Source organism: Heteronotia binoei, chromosome 12 (assembly GCF_032191835.1).
Source record: "Heteronotia binoei isolate CCM8104 ecotype False Entrance Well chromosome 12, APGP_CSIRO_Hbin_v1, whole genome shotgun sequence".
NCBI lineage: Eukaryota > Metazoa > Chordata > Lepidosauria > Squamata > Gekkonidae > Heteronotia > Heteronotia binoei.
In genome coordinates, this window is record NC_083234.1 from 56022975 (window position 1) to 56039930 (window position 16956).

The window sequence follows — 16956 nt, forward strand, 5'->3', positions numbered from 1 at the left end:
CCTCCTGCCTAGCAACCTAAAGTTTTCCTCTATGACCACACGACTGCATTTCCCCACATCGTTGGTGTTAACATGTACCATGACCACTTGCTCTTTCCCAGCACTGACTACCAGTCTAACGACCATGCGTAATGTCCACTGCCTTTGCGCCAAGCAGGCAAGTTACCATGTGCTCAGTATGTGGGTTTGCAACCCATCGGTCTACATGCTTAAGGATCGAATCACCAACTACCACCTCCCTTCCTCTTTGCTGAGGGATGGGTCCTTGGTACAAAAGGATACCTGCTCACCGAATGTAGAAGGGGTCCCTTCTGAATGAACATTCCCCATTTCTTCAGCATGATGCTCCCTGACAGTGATGAGGCTACCATTCTCAGAATGAAACACATCTAACAAGTCCCCGAGAGTGATCTGTGTGCTTAAATGACTGTCTCTCCTTCTCCAAGTTAGCCACGGATTCCCTGAGAATGAGAAGCAACTTGCACCCAGCACACACGTGTGACTTCTGTCCAGCTGGTAGATAGTCATACATATTTAACTCTGTGCAATACACTGGATAGCCCCAATCTCCTGCTGGCATTCTACCTTCATAATTGCTTCTTTTTAAAAATCTCTTTTTAAAAATAAACTTCCTGTTTATGTAGATCTGTTTGTGGAAAGTGTGCTTACCCTTTTAGAGATACGGAGAGACTAGTGCTGTGGCTTCCTCACTTCGCTGCTGAACTCTCACATCTGCTAAACTTGCCTGTTTATTCCCTTGTCTCAGACACTTTGTCACTGGAGCTGGGACACTTCTGCACTGGAGTGGGGCCTGCTATCTCATCTGTTTTGTTTCTGTCCTGATCAAAACCTTACAATCTTAGAAATTTAGTCTCATTTTTCCAGATGTGTAGTTTTCCTTAATGTAAGATGAATCCCCATTTGAGAGGAAAGAACACAAATGATGTTCTCCTTAGTTGAGGAAGGTAGGTGCTGTGAGGGCTAAGGACGTAAAGGCACTCTACATGGACTCAGATGCATGTTTCGTCTTCGTGGCTTGCAAGCATGAAAAGACACGATCACAGTGATTGTGGGAGATCCTTGTCTTCTGGGATCCATATACTCTGCCATTTGAAATAGCATATAGGATCAAACACTCAGCATGCTTAAGTTCAAAAGTAGCTCCTTCCCTCACCCAAAACGGCTCCCATCTCTGGTTTGTTTTTTGCAGCCCAGATGCAGTGATTGATCCCTGGCTTTTGGACTTGTGGAAGAAAATATTAGCTTTGTATCCTCTTCCTTCTGGCCTTAATGTAATTGGCCCGGATATCATGTAAGTACAGAGGAAAACCAGCATGTTGAGAATTTTGCCTTCAGTTTGCTTTTAAAGAAGCAAGGGGGGCTGTGGCTCAGTGTTAGAATACCTGCTTTGGTTGCAGAAGAGACCAGGTTCAATCTCTGGCATCTCCAATTTAAAAAATGGGTAGCAGGTGATGTGAAAAACTTCCACCCAAGACCCAGGAGAGTCACTGTCAGTCAGAGTAGACAGTACTGACTAAGACCAATAGTCTAGCTCAGTATAATGCAGCTGTGTGTGTTTAGGGTTCTAGTCCTTCTGGATGAAAGGGTGTGGGTGATATGTGATGTCTTGGGGAGTCAGAAGAAGGAATATGTTAGGTATTCCCAAAGTCAGAGAGCAGCCACAGCATCTACATAACTCCATATTCTTTTCCGTGGCAGGCAGACTACATGGTGCAGATATATTATCCAGGCACAGGGATTGATTTACTGGTGCAAGTTTTGATTTTTCTTCTTAAAAAATACTACAGATGAAGCCCTCTAATGGATTATAACCTGAATCTACATACTTTTGTAGGTTCCTGTTGTTACCTTGTGGGTCTGCATTTTGTAGAACTGTAGGGAAAGGGACTGGTTTTCTGTGGCTGATTCAAACAGAGACATAGTATGGTGCTACAAAATGAAAAGGGATATACTTAATTCTCTCCGTGTTGCTCTCTTTCCTCCAGTTTGCCGCCCAAATTCACCTTTCACTTTTTGGAAGAGGATTTTGGCTATGTTCAGCAGGAGGAAGTCACCCGAGAACCCCCTTCGGAGTTGTATCCTTTCTATGCCTCGATGGTGTCCAATCAGAGGGTGACAGCAGAATCTCATTTCCAGGATGTCCGCCTCGTTGAGTTCGATGTCACGGGCTCTGGAATGGAGTGAGTTTCTATTTGCTTGTGCTGCGTTTGAGGCTTTTAGGAGGTCCCTTTTCTAGGGTTTCTGTTTGGGAAGCAGTGGGGCATAGGCATAGAAATAGTAGACAGACCTAGCTCTGGCTGGGGGCCTCTTCCTCCCAGTTACAGCTGCTATTACTGAAGTCAAGGAAAAGCCACCACTCTACTGTTGTGCCTGGATCTAGCCTTCCACTAAGAACTGTGTCCTGGGACACCTTTATATCCATAGAATCATAGAGTTGGATGAGGTCATACCAGCCATCTAGTCAGGGCCGGCTCACCCACTAGGCAAACTAGGCGGTTGCCTAGGGTGGCGGAAGGGTGGTGGCGCCAAATTGGGCTCCCCACCCCCTCCCGGTGCCCCTGGCAAGCACCTAGTTTGCCTGCCTCCTCCCCGCCGGCCGCTACCGCCGCTCCATTTTTCTTCCCTTCGCCTCCCCATTCCCATGGCTCCGTGCCCCTCGCGCCTCCCCCCCTCTCCCCCCTGCCGCCTCCTTCTCCTCCCTCCCGACCTTTGCTTCCCCATGCCACCTGGTTTTCAACGCCGGAACTGGTTCTACTGCTGCGTTCTGGCTCTCTAAAGCCCCCCTCCGCTTGCCCAATCACTGGGTCGGCAGGCAAAACAGCGCTGTGGGGCCGCGCTTTGCTCAGTCTGTCACCAGGCAGCGTCCTGAAAGGGCGCCTCAGCTGCTGCTAACTCCTTCCTGGGAAAGGAGTTAGCGGCAGCCGAGGCGTCCTTTCAGGACGCTGCCTGATGTTAGACAGAGCGTAGTGGGGCCCTGTGGTGCGGTGTTGCCCGCTGACCCTGTGATCGGGCGAGCGGAGGAAAGCTTTAGAGAGCCGGAACACGGCAGTAGAGCTGGTTCCGGCGTTGAAAACCAGGTGGCGTGGGGAAACAAGGGTCAAGAGGGAGGGAGAGGCGGGGGGGAGCACAGAGCCACGGGGGGGAGGCATGGGGGGGGGCGCCAGACAGTGAGTCTGCCTAGGGCGCCATGGGGCATCGGGCCACCCCTGCATCTAGTCCAACCCCATGCTCAATGTAGGATCAGTCTGGAGCATCCCTGACAAGTTTTTATGCAGCTGCTGCTTAAAGACTGCCAATGAAGGGGAGCTCACCACCTCCTTTGGTGGCTGATTCCACTGCTGAACAACTCATACTGTGAAACAGTGTTTTTCTAATGTCCAACACATTATTGCAAGTGCTATCCTATGCTGTTCACTCTTGTCGAGAACAGGCGTTGAAGAGCCTTCAGAACCCTTTCTCTTCTCTCTTGCCAATTTTATCTTACCCTTCATCCAAGAATAGATCAGGGGTGTCAAACTCATTTGCTGGGAGTACAAAACAACTGTGCCTGAAACATATGCTTAACACATCCTTAAAGTGGAAACATGCAAAAACTTTTTTATAAAATACAAGCATCAGTGTATCAACAATACTTAAAAGCTTAAAAGCACAGAGTCCCGTAAAGAACAAGTCAGTTTCACTGCGTTACTCTGGAAAAGCTCTCGATCCTTGAGAGGTTGTAGACAATCCTGAATAAATTTCTGACACAGAGTCTATCCACAAAAATCAGCTCCAAAGGCAAGTTTGCCTTCACGTGATCGCCAGCTCGAAATACCACATTTTGCTGAATGCAGCTTCTTCATAAGCTGAATAAATATTACAACTGAGGAATGCTGCATCACAAAGTTGCAAAGAAAACATGGAATGGATTTTCCGTTAAGGTCTCTGGGACCAGAGGGCACAGAGACCTTAATGGAAGATCCTGTCCTCATTTTCTTTGAAAGTCCAGAATTCCTTCCTGCTTCAGGCTGCAAAGACAAGGCAGAGGGAGCTGGAAACTTCAGCAGCCTCAGAGCTTCAAAGAGTGAAGACAAGAGAGGAGATGGGGATAAAAGAGCCCCACGGGCCTTTTTAAAGCCCGGGGTGGGCCAGTTCTGCTCCATGGGTTGGACATTTGACACCCCTGGAGTAGATGGTTCTCTCCTCCTCTGTTTTATTCACAGAAGAACCCTGTGAAGTCACCTAAGCTAAAAACAACGTCTGTTATAATCTCACTCAGCGGACTTGGTAGAAGAGTGGGGATATTCACCTGTTCTAATGCCCTTCCAGTTAGTGGGAGTGTGGCCATACTCAGGTGCTGCTTGTTCCCCGCAGGTATGCTGCTGGTGATGTGGTGATGATCCAGCCACGCAATTCTCCTGAGGATGTGCAGCTCTTCTGCGATCTTCTGCACCTGGATCCTGACAAGCACTTTGTGATAAAACCTACAGAGTCAAGTATGGCCAGTTTCCTGATGCTCTTCCCAACCACATGGCCACTGAAAGCCATTTGCAGTTTTGTCCGGGCCTCTTTCAGTGTATGTGTGTGGAGGGGGGGCCCTATTGCTCTCCTAACCCCCATTGCCTGAGATCTAAGTATCTTTTTCACTGACTGGGGTGAAGCCTGAGAGCTCTCCTGAAAATATTTCCAACTGGCCAAAGTTGGCTTCATGAAGGATGCTGGAACAGAACCTTTTTCTGGCTGTCTTCTGCAGATGGCCTCCTAGGAGAGCATTGGTGCCTTGCTAGAGATGCTGATGTGCTTCTTCCTTGTGCCATTTCAGACACTCCCCTCCCTGCCCTCCTGCCTCAGCCGTGCAGCGTGCATCATCTGGTGAGCCACTACCTGGATATCTCCTGCATCCCTCGACGCTCTTTCTTTGAGCTCCTCTCCTATTTCTCACCCAACGAACTGGAGCGAGAGAAGCTGCAGGAGTTCAGCTCTGCCAAAGGTCAGGAGGACCTCTTTGCTTACTGCAACCGGCCACGCAGGACCACTCTTGAGGTAGGGTGGCACCCCAGGTCTCCCGGAGCCCTTCAGCCCTCACTGTGCATTTTGGGGCCTTTGCCGCATTCATGTGATTCTGCTTTGAATAGGGCTTTTGTACTAACCAACCTAACATTATTTCCCTCTCCTCCCCTCACCCCAGGTGCTCTACGACTTTCCTCACACAACTTGTGCCATCCCATGCGATTATCTTTTGGACCTCATCCCACGGATCAGGCCTCGTGCCTTCTCAATTGCTTCCTCGATGCTGGTAAGGAAGGGAAGGTGTTTGACCTGTTTTGTTGACAAGACACATACCACATAATTCACCAAGTTTTCAGAGCAGCTTACAGACCATTGAAAATGACAATAAAACTAGTATCCTGAAAACATTAAAAACTGAAATGCTATTTAAAAAACAGGGCTACAGCAGCAGCAGTAAGGCTGCCTAAAGAACTTTCATTGTATTAAACATCCTCCACTTTGAGCATTTAATCCCTAGGGAAGCAGAAATTTACTTGTGCCCAAAATGGCCTAGAGGTAGAGATAGATGGAATTCTGAAGCACTGGGGTAGTCATGGAGAAGGCCCTGCTTCCGGTAGCTGCCAGACTTGCAAATCACTAGTGATGGATATGGGTACCTTGATGCCATCCTAAAGTGAGACTCTGCCAGGAATCTCAATCCGATGCTCCAAGGCCAAATTGTACACTTGGTGTCTCTATCTTTCACCCTGTGTCATCTACTCAGACAGCTTTTGCCTCGGCCATGTTTTGGGGGGGGGGGGGGGGATGTCTGTTGTTAAACAGTGCTGGACTGCTGAGCTTGAAATCCTGGTCATACTCCTTTAAGAGTTGTTTTTCTATTTTGGATTAGGGGCATAGGGAACAAACTGTATGAACAGGGGCAGAATACATCTTGGGTTTGCTGAAGAAGAAATAGAAGATACACACCATCCTGTTCATCTAGTTTGTCTCCTAACAACCTGCCTTGTTAGGTAACACAGACTCAACAGCCTTGCAAGACTCTAGCATGCGGAATGATGAGCTCAGGTCTTGTTAAGGATATAGTGGGTCTGAGCCACCTAGCAATTCAAGCTTTGTGCAGCCTGTCTTAGCTACTTTGCAAAGGAGATGAGTTGAAGATCCTTCTCCTTATAGGTCTTCAATTGCAAATATGCAGTATTTGCATTTTGTTTACTACCTGCTATGTAAAGGGACTAGGAGCCGTGCGTTTCTTGCAGCTCAGCATCTATTGTTTAAGTGACTGCCATATATAAACTGGTACAATTATATACATTCTATATGAGCTATGCATAAAATACAATTTGGGGGAGGGGAATAAGAGACTGCATTTTTAACTTCAGAGGCACAGTTATTTTGTTATTTCACCAGAAGATGGCACTCGGGAGGCAAGTTTTTAGCAGCACCCTGTGTCCCAAGGTAATATAGAAAAAAATCAGAACACAGTCCCCATAATACTCTTTATTAGGACCAGCCAAATGACACAATCTGCTGTGTGAGTTTTTAAGTTCACTAAAACCATTACTCAGACTGGATGTTAAAAATAATGCTTAAAGAGGCAGGATGGCGAATGGCTTCCTGTGGCTGTCTTCTAAAACTTTTTTTTAAAATAATATGCAGCCTGACGAAGGATTTTAGTGAACTGAAAAGCATGTGCACAGAGGTAGGCATCATTCGGGTGGTCTTAATAAAGGGTATGGAGATTGTGCTCTGATTCTGAGGGGGGTGGAAATCTTGCTTCTCAATATTGCTTTAGGGTGTGTTTCCATATCTGTCTTGCAAACAGTGCTACTTCAGCATTACCTGTTTACTTCTCATAGCATCAGTCTGCATCTGTAGAGCAGAGAATGATGTGCAGTCCCTGCTCCAGGTACCAAATCGCAAAATCACATTTGGATGAAAGGGCCACAAGCATGAGTGAGGATAATTCCTCCAGTGAACATAGGGAATCCCAGCTGGGTCAGATCAAAGGTTCATCTAGTCCAGAGTCCTTTTGCCAGCAAGGGCCATCCAGACACTTCTAAGGTAGCGCACAGCTGTAGCCTGAAGGCAACAACCTTCTATGGCTCCCCTACCCCCTGAGACGGGTACTCAGATACGCACTGCCTCTGGACATATATCCTGGAGGGGTACCAGAGTTAGTCTTCTGTGTTCAGAAATGTCTTGTGACTAATAAATTTATTTTGGCATAAGCATTCGCACATCAGAAACCATTTTAGCAGATGCACAAGGACTTGTTTTATCTGTTTTGTTGAAACACTGTGGATAATAGCATTGATAGACCTCTCTTTCTTCCTTAATTTGTCTGGTTTCCTTTCAGAGACATCTGAATTAGTCATCATTGCTGTATTTTGTAGCACTGAGTTACATAAGTTAATCATGCATTGAGCTGAGATGTACTTAATTTTCTTTGTCCCAGATCTCCAGTTCATCACCATTAGTGAATGCCTCTCTTTTCTACGTGAGATGAAATAAAAGCCCTGTCAATTTTCTCCTTCCCATTCGTAAATTTATAAAATTCTATTATATTTGCCTTTGGTTGTAATGGTTTTAAACGGAAAAAAAAATTGCCCCAAATGCTTTTCCTTGGTGGGAAGATACTCCAATGTCTTGATCGCCCTGGGTGCCCTTTTTGGCACCTTCACTTGCACCTACATGGTACAAATCTTTCCTATTCAGTGCTTTTGGGGCCTGTATCCATTTTTCTTAAGAGCACCTCCCTTAGCCCAGCTGGCTGGTCCAGGAGGTACCTCCACTTGAGACATTCCACCCTATGTCCTGTTTCTAGCACTTTCCTCTATCTCTGCTCCTAGGCTTTCCCCAACAGAATCCAGATCCTTCTGGCTGTTGTGCGGTACAAGACACGTCTTAGCAAACCTCGACATGGCCTCTGTTCATCGTGGCTTGCCTCCCTTAACCCACAGAATGGTAAGTTGAGTGGCATTGAACAGAGATGGTGAAATGAATGGGTCACACACAGTAGAGTGCATTTGCAGCTTAGAAGCTGTTCTCCTGCCTTTACTGATTTCAGTTTTATCCCAGTTTGGCTGTTGCTATTAATATACCCTCCTCAATGGAAGTAAGAACACAAGATGAGATGACCCCTGCTGGCTCAGACCAAAGCTCTAGCTGTTTGAGAATGCATCTCCCACAGCAGCCAGCCAGATACCCCTCCTGGGGACCGGACACAAAGCCTTCTGTGTGTAAATTGGGTGCTCTCCCACAGAGCCATAACCCTTTCTGAAAGCAGTTTGTCTCTCATAAAGAAGATTTTGTTCAAACACCTGTCCTGAAAGTGACGCACACAAAGGATTATGAGAAACAGCATGGTTTGGTCTCACCTCCTTATGCAAAGATCAGTTGCTAGTTGCATGAAAAACAAAATGGCTTATAAGAACATAGGAGCCATGTTGGATCAGGTCAAAGGTCCAGCAAGTCCAGCATTCTGTTTGCACAGTGGCCAGCCAGCTGCCTCTAGGAAGCCCACCAACAGAATGACTGCAACAGTATCATCCTATTTGTGCTCCTCAGCAACTGACTTTAAAGAGGCATACTACTGCTGGGACTGGAAGGAGCAGATATCCATCATGACTAGCAGCTGTTGATAGGCTGGTCCTCCATAAGCTAGTCCACTCCCTTTTAAAGCCTTCCAAGTTTATGGCCATGACCACATCTCGTGGCAGCTAGTGCTACAAATTAACTGTATGCTGTGCAAAAATACTTCCTTTGGTCTTTCCTGAATCTCCCACCTGAACCGCAGCTATTTGGCACGCCTGCTGTTGAAGTGAGAAGTGAGCTCTTGTTTCCTTCCCAGGGGCTGTGAGGGTGCCCCTTTGGGTGAAGCAAGGAGGCATGAAGTTCCCAGCTGATCCAAACTCGCCTGCCATCATGATTGGGCCCGGCACAGGAGTGGCACCTTTCCGAGCAGCGATACAGGAGCGGGTGGCTCAAGGCAAAAAAGGTGGATGCTCTTACCTGAAGAAAGATGTTTTTAAAGTCCTGGTGGGGACGCAGCTGTTGTGTGGATGCTTTACAGCCCGTAAAGACCACACAGGGTACTCCAGTGCCATCCAGTTAACTCCCATAAATTACTCCCGTAAACTGGATGGCACTGGAGTACCCTGTGCGGTCTTTTCCCCCCTTCCTCCTTATTTGTCTGTAGGAGGCACTGTTGATTCTTCTTTGAAGAACACTCTTTGCAGCAGTGGTGATGGTGGGGACAGATATTGTCCTGTGGTCTTATCACCATCTGCTTGTAGGTCCAGTCTGATGCCGGGGATTTGTTCACATCTCTGACAGCACAGCACAGCGGTCCAGTATTGTTGTTAGGGCTCTTGAAAATAGTTGGTTAATTTTCCATCTTGTCATTAACTGACTGATGACCTGTCAGATTGAATATATATTTCCTTATTTATCAAAATCTCAGTATTGATTACTAGAGTCAGTGTCACATCTGGGTTCAAATACCCACGCTGCTTTGAACTTACTGGGTGGACTCTGGTTAGTCTTTCTCAGCCTAACCTACTTCCCAGGATTGTGGTAAGAATAAAACGTGAGAACCATCATGAACTCAGGGTCCATTAAAGGATGGGCAGGGTTTTAAAAAAATCTAGCAAACGAGGAAATAAGTAAGTGAGATACTGAAGAAAATGAGGTCACATGCAATTTTAGTGAGCGAAAGCTGTTATTTTGCACTAGAACGAAATGACTACTTCTGTATTCCCCAGGGGCTGCTTTATGTGTTATGCACCTAAACTCTAACACATGAAATGCAGTGAACATGAGTTGCTATGGATGTATCTTTCAATGGCCCCAGGCTGCACAGCAACATCCCCGGGCCAAGCAGAGCCTCAGAGGGGTGAGCCAGCCATGGAAGGGACCATGACTCAGTGGTAGGGTTCTCTGCTTGGCATGCAAGAGGTCCCAGGCTCAATCCCTGATCTCCAGTTAAAAGGACCAAGCAATTGGTGATGTAAAAGACCTCTGCCTGAGAACCTGCAGAGCCACAGCCCATCAGAGTAGGTAATACTGACCTTGATGGACCCATAGTCTGATTCAGTATGAGGCAGCTTCCTCCTGTATTCATATAATTCATATAAATCACACCCTTAGATCCACACTTTCAACTGCTAACAAGCCAAGGCTTTCACTAATCAATGTGCCCACAACCCTTGTGTAATTGTGTTGTTGTCATATTTATTGCTGAAATTTACATCTTGTGATTCAGTTTAAATTTGGTTAGAAAAACCAAATTACAAAGCATTTATAGCATCTCACAGAACGTTTATTGTGACATGACCCGTTTCTGATGCCCCCTGTGCTTTGTTGTTTCATAGGGAATTGCCTATTCTTTGGCTGCCGGCAGAGAAGCAAAGATTTCTACTGTCAGGCAGAGTGGGAGGAGCTTGTGAAAAGGGGTCTCCTGACGCTATTCACGGCCTTTTCCCGGGATCAGGTGAGTTCAGAGCATGACATTTTGCTGGGGTCAGATGTAAATCCAGGCATGGTGTATTCTCCAACTCCTGGAGGCATTTAGTTGTTTTAAGCTTGTGCCAGAATCATAGCTGCTTTATGTGTTATGCACATCACTTGCAGTGATGTTTATCAAGCAGAAGCAAAAAAAAAAAGATCCCAATATTAATTTCTGGGCTGGCCAGTGCAAAAGCTGTGTACAGCCTGCCTATGTTAGTAGCTGATGTTGCATTCTCCCCTTCTATGCTCACCTGAAGAAAGGTACTGAGACCCAGGCATACACTGGCAGACTTGGCTAGCTCATTAGGCTTCAGATCTTCCAAGTTTCTGCTTTGAGAAGTATTAAATTTGGGCCATGAGTGGTTGGGGGCATGGGGGAGATTACATCCAAACAGGTACCACGCACAGGCCCTTTAGCAATGGACAGCCGGACTTGGTGCCAGAGAGGTGAGATACAGCTAAAGGGTGTTGATGCTCTTGCCATGTGCATTTTGTTTTCTTTGGTCAGAGGATGCTCAGGGCACCAAAGTGTTGACTGAAAAATCCTGCTCAGCCCCTCTGTGACTCAGATTTTACAAGAGTGCCCATGTTTGTTCAACCTGTCATTGTAGCCCTGAAAGCTCATGTCTTGTTTTTTTTTTTTAATGAAGCTTTGATTTTTAGGATGGTAACCTTCTGTGCCCAAGACCAGGTTGTGTGCTCACATAGATCTGCAGAATAGACACTCTTACAGGGACACATAGCAGTTGTCAAAGTGGTTTCTAGTGCACAAACAGTGAGGCAGGGCTGAGGGGAAAGCAAAGGTAGCCCATTGCAGGAGGCCACAGGAGAGTCTCTGAGCTGCTCAAGTCCTGATTGGACAATCTGCATGGTCTTCACAGATCACCACCTGTCCCACTTGGGCCTGTGAGTGTGAAGAGATTTCCTTGTACTATATAGCTTGTTTCCTTGTAGTTCTCTCCTTTGGCCAAACTAGAGGAGGAACCAAAAGCCAAAGGCCACAACCCATGACTGCAACAGTTAACTAAACACTTGTAGAGTAACTAACAAAAAACTTCACAATAACAGTTTTGGGTAATATTTATACTATGTGAACCATGCACAAACAAGCCGACTTGAGAGCAAACACTCGTAATGAAAGATCGACGTGAACACTGATGCATTCAATTGTGGACGCCCACTTCAACTTATGCTGTTCACGTGGATCCAAATGGCATAAATATTGTAGACTTTGTATGTTGTAGACTTTGTGTATTGTCTCAATAAAGTCCTGATTTATCAGACCCAAATGCGTTGTCCAACGGCATCCGAAATGCTCAGAGTTTCCCTTGATGTTGCCTCCTGGCGCTGAGATTCAGAGGTTTAGTGCCTCTGAATGTGGAGGTTCCCCTCAGCCACCATGGCTAGTGGCCACTGAAGATTCATCCTCTATGAATCTACCTAATCCCTTTTAAAAGCTGTTTATTCCTGTGGCCATCACTACATCCTGTGGCAGTGCATTCTACATTTTGATCACTCTCTGTCACCAGTTCAAGACCTATTGTGTGCTCAAGCCCCAACTGACAGCCAGGTTTCTATAAGCAGAGAGTAGATCTCACCCTTTCCACACAGGTACTGTTTGACCTTCATAAAATGGAAAGTTCTGTGTTTCTCTGGCTTGAGCAACTAGGCTCCTCGTATTTACCTGATAAAATTCTGTCCTCCTGACTTTGCAGTGTATGCACTTGGGCTGAAATAAGCACTGCTTCCTGTTCAGTGCCCTCCAGTTTCTTTCCGTTCTTTGAGAGTGATTTTTAGCTCATATGCTGTGATTCTTTGAAAGTACAAGTATGCTAGCCCGATTTTGTCAGAATTCAGAAGCTAAGCAGGGTCAACCCTGGCTAGTATTTGGATGAGAGACCTCCAAGGAATACCAGGGGCATGATGTGGAGACAGGCAATGGCAAACCACCTCTGTATGACTCCTGCCTTAAAAACCCTATGGGGTCACCATGAGTCAGCTGTGACTTGATGTGTGGTGGGAGCTGTGATTCAGTGAAAGTACAGGAATGAGTGCAGAAGGTACTTTTGGCAACAGGTTCCAGCTTCTGAACAGCTTTTCTTTCTTGTATTTTGCTCTTGCATGTGTGTTTGAATATCGTTCTTCACTTTGAGATCTTATTTGTCAGTAAGCAGGTTTATAAATTCCAAAACAAAATAACAGATCTCATCTTTGTGGGAATACTCCGATATTCTTGGAAATGCATAGTTAACACTTAGTAAAATCTCTGAAGCCAGAAGAATTGTAGAACAAGGCTGGGGCTTCAGAACCTCATGTATCTCTTTGCTATTTGCAGTGTCGAGGAAATTCAGAATATATGTTGCAAAATGGTGGGGAAATTGTGCCATTTCAAAAAGTAGGAAGGAGGGATGCATGGTGGAACACTCCGTTCTCCCTGTGAAATGCGAAGAGAGGGCTCTTAGCTGATTCTTTAGTTAAACAAAGCTGATTGATTGGATTATTCATTCATTCTGAATACTAATAAAGTGATCCTTGACCTGGATAGCTCAAGCTAGCCCAATCTAGTCAGATCTTGGAAGCTAAGCAAGGTCAGCCCTGGTTAGTAGTTGGATGGGAGACCACTAAGGAAGTCCAGGGTTGGTAAGCAGGATTGCTCCACAGAGGCAGGGAATGGCAAACTATGTGTGAATGCTGCTTGTCTTGAAAACTCTCCCAGATCACTGTAAGCTGGCTACAACTTTACAGCAAAAAAAGAGCGATCCCTATTAAGCAGATGTTTAAGTTACTGTGCTTTTAAATCAGGTCTTTACAGAAACCGAAGATGGAAGGGATAATTTTATAGAAATTGTACCCTTCCTATCGTGCCCAGGAAGAAATTCCTCTTCCTTAAATACTGCCTGCTAAGTCCCTATTTGTCAGCTAATAACAGTGCATACTTTTTTCCTTCTTTCAGACTGCTTTTTCTGCTCTGAAAATCTCTTTTCAGTAGTTGTTCAAATGTTTTTTATTTATTTCTTACCTACCTTTTTCACTGAAACTAAAGGTTCAGTCTAGAGATGCTGCCCAATGTTGTTGATTTGTAGCTTGCAATCTCACTGGGCCACACTCATTAAATTCATAAACAGTATGAGGAAAAGCTGACCCTTTACCCAGGAGTCCTGCCTGTAACTTTAAAAGTGATCATTTTCCTATCAGTTTTCCACCTCCTGGGTTGTATGCATGGGAGGTTAGGGCTGTGTTTCTGGCAGCAAACTTAACTGGCCTATTCAGAAGGATTCTCAGAGAGAAACTGCAATTCAGTGAATGTACTATTACCTGAAAGTTAGCTCCATTCCGTGCACTGGGTCTTACTTCCCACTGAGAATGCCCAGGATTGCCCTGAACAAAGGGTGATGGGACAACAGGAGGAAAGCTGTCTGAGCCCTTGTACTTAGCACCATCTATTAGCACTTGATCTAAAGACAGCCTGGATTGTTTGAGCTTTTGTCCAAGAAGAGCTTGCCCATCTCTTGTTCAGTCCCCCAGTATCTCCTGTTAAAGGATCCCCAGCATCTCCTGTTAAAGAATCCCCAGCATCTCCTGTTAAAGAATCTCAGCTAGCAGGTCTTGGAAGATACCTTTCTGTGCCCAAGATCACAGCGCACAGTCAGAGTAGACAGGACTGATTGAAAGACCAATACTTGGTATAAGGCAGCCTAGTATGTCAGAGCACTTAACAACTAAGGACCAAATGTTTTTAAAAGCCCACATCATGAGCACATCACAATGCAAAGCTTTCAAAACAAAACTTTACAAATGCAAGCCCCAAAAACCTAAGTAATAAGTAGCAGATCAAATCAATTAAATACAAATTTAATTAACCAAAAAGTCACATGGTTAATTGGCCACCATTTCCAACACAAAGTGTTGGTGGAAATATCAGGTGCGACAGCCTTACTTCTAGGCTCCTTTTCGCCCTACTGTGCTAAATTTGCAATCTACCAGGGATCTTAAAAGTGTGAAGAAGGATATAGACTTGCTCCGTTCCCACCACCATTCTGAAGCAGCAGAGTCCCAGGAGAGGGCTGTGCCATGTGATTCCTAGTGTGTAGCTCAGTCTGGAAAGCAGCCACACACATTCCTCAGATGGAGAGAATAAGAAATGGGGCAATTACAGGCCTGGCATTCACACCCAGCTTCCGGCAGCAGCTGGTTGCTGAGGAATACATAGTGCACAGCACGTGCAAGCACCTTCATTTACCCACAGTCGTCATCATCATCATTGGCAGCAGCCTTTCTCCATGCATCTGATTAATTGCTCTCCTTCCTTTGCTTCCCTGCTGAACCCAGATCTGAGTCTGCTGGCAGGCATTTTAGGTTGTTTGCATGCATGTGCCTATATGTGCATGTGGTTTGGGACCCACATCAACCTGCTGAAATTTATTCTTTTATTTATTTCCTACCCTCCCGTGAGCAGGCTCAGAACAGCTAAAATGAAGTGTGTTCCAGTGTTCCCTCCACCAATAATCTTGGGTGTTTTCTTGAGATCCTTCAGTACTCTTAGAGGAGTGTATTCTCCAGAGTAATAGGTGGCACTGAGGCAGTTCATATTCTACACCAAGAAAAATGGAAGTCTTCACTGCAATTGCCCTAACAAGAATCATTTTATTTTGCATTGTTTGCAACCCTGGTTTTGCTAGTCATACTGAGAGGACAACAACACTGGAATCCTGTCCCATGAATCATACCCAGATTCTCCGTCCCCCAACATTTTAGGGTCTCCCCTTTCCCCTGTCTTAGCAATATGGGCTGTTACCTGGTGATATTTAAAATACATTTGGTATTCAACAGAAATTGTTTGGAGAGCCCATAATAACACAATTTGAGTTCTGTCTCTTTAATCCAGTGCAATACCATGGAGTCTCTTATTATTAATTCTTTTAGTCTGGTGAGATTTGTAAATAATTTAAACCAACATAAAATAGCAACAATCCAACAGTGACCATCACCGTTTCTATTCGTATAACTGAATTGAGAACACCTGGAGGAACTTGCAGTATATGTCTTAAAAATTTAGATTATATTTTTTCCATAGACTGCAAGTAGGATTGTGACACTATAATACTTGGGGGGGGGGGGGGGATGTATAATAATTGGGCAAGCAATTTGGCCTTGAAAATCCTTATTGCTGCTGTTACATTGCGGCTTCCCAAGGTCCAAAAAAACTTCTCTATAGCCCCAGAAGATTTGGAAGCATTTGATATAACATGTTCCACGTGTGCTTTCCTATGCCCCGAGGCTTGGTAGACCACCCCAAGGTATTTAAAACATTATACTTTCTCAATAGCTACTGTGTTGATCCTCCACTGATATAATCTGGGTCTATTTGCAAAAACAAGGACTTTTGATTTTTGATAATTAATTTTGATGTGATTAACCTGGCAATAACTGTATGAGAATATTCAAGGCTCTCTTGAGACCAACAGGGGTCCTTGAGATTATCACTGCATCATCTGTGTATAATAAGAGTGGTATGTGTCTATCTGCAGTCCTTGGTGCATGCACCTCAGGGCAGGATAAATACTCCCCCAGATCATTTATATAAAGATTGAATAAGGATGGTGCCAGAACGCAACCCTGCTTGACTCCTTTCTCTGCCTTTATGGCTTCTGTAAGATGGCCTTGTGGGCTTGTTCTTATCTGGATCTTAGTATCCCTGTGTAAGGCCTTCATCTGGGTCAGCAGTTTCCTGTCAGTTCCCAGCCCCATTAATTTTTGCCATAGAAGGACTCAGTGGACCATATCAAAGGCTGATTTGAAATCTGTAAAGGCTGTATACAAGGAGGAGGTGTTATTACTGGAGTACTTGGCAATTAAATAATCAAGAACTACACAGTGGTCCAGAGTGGAGCATCCTGTCCAAAATCCAGCCTGTTCTTTCAAGATCTTATACTCAATCCACTCACTCAATTTTCCTTTCAGTTGACTGGTATATAGTTTACTTATCATACTTAGAAGACAAATTGGTCTATAGTTGTTTGGATCCTTCCTATTGCCTTTTTTATAAATAGGACTTCTTTATAGGACTGCTTTTGGTATTCCATTTTGGACTCCAGCAGATTTGCAGCCCTGGAACAGCTAAATGCGTGTGAGAGTGATCATACAAAATGTTGTCTTACTGAAGGACATGACGTTTGTAAACCTTCTCACAGATATTGTTTATGTAGCAAGCAAGCTTCATTTTCACCTCTGTCTATTGTGCTGATGAATGGGAAGTCCCACCATGTCTTCAGGCATCGGGTTCACTCTTCACTCCACGCCTAATCATTTGTCACAGTGGTGGTCTGTGTATTCCACGTTTCCACCATCATGCTACACAAGCAAATAATTTTGTTTTGGAGACAGACATTTGGATTTCTGAAAATCTCAGTTGTTGTTTTGAAGTTTCTAGTCCTGGTG

General features: G+C 45.1%; 1 protein-coding gene across 2 annotated transcripts in view; it reads left to right on the forward strand.

The window, feature by feature from the left end:
• The window catches only part of NDOR1 (NADPH dependent diflavin oxidoreductase 1), a 31455-nt gene that overhangs the window by 9431 nt on the left and 5068 nt on the right, over positions 1-16956 (forward strand). For both annotated transcript variants that reach the window (XM_060250554.1, XM_060250555.1), the window contains exons 6-13: positions 1211-1312; positions 2007-2201; positions 4375-4496; positions 4823-5043; positions 5189-5296; positions 7860-7974; positions 8861-9007; positions 10383-10501. In XM_060250554.1, the coding sequence (XP_060106537.1) occupies positions 1211-1312; positions 2007-2201; positions 4375-4496; positions 4823-5043; positions 5189-5296; positions 7860-7974; positions 8861-9007; positions 10383-10501 (1129 nt within the window). The remainder of the gene's footprint in view (positions 1-1210; positions 1313-2006; positions 2202-4374; positions 4497-4822; positions 5044-5188; positions 5297-7859; positions 7975-8860; positions 9008-10382; positions 10502-16956) is intronic.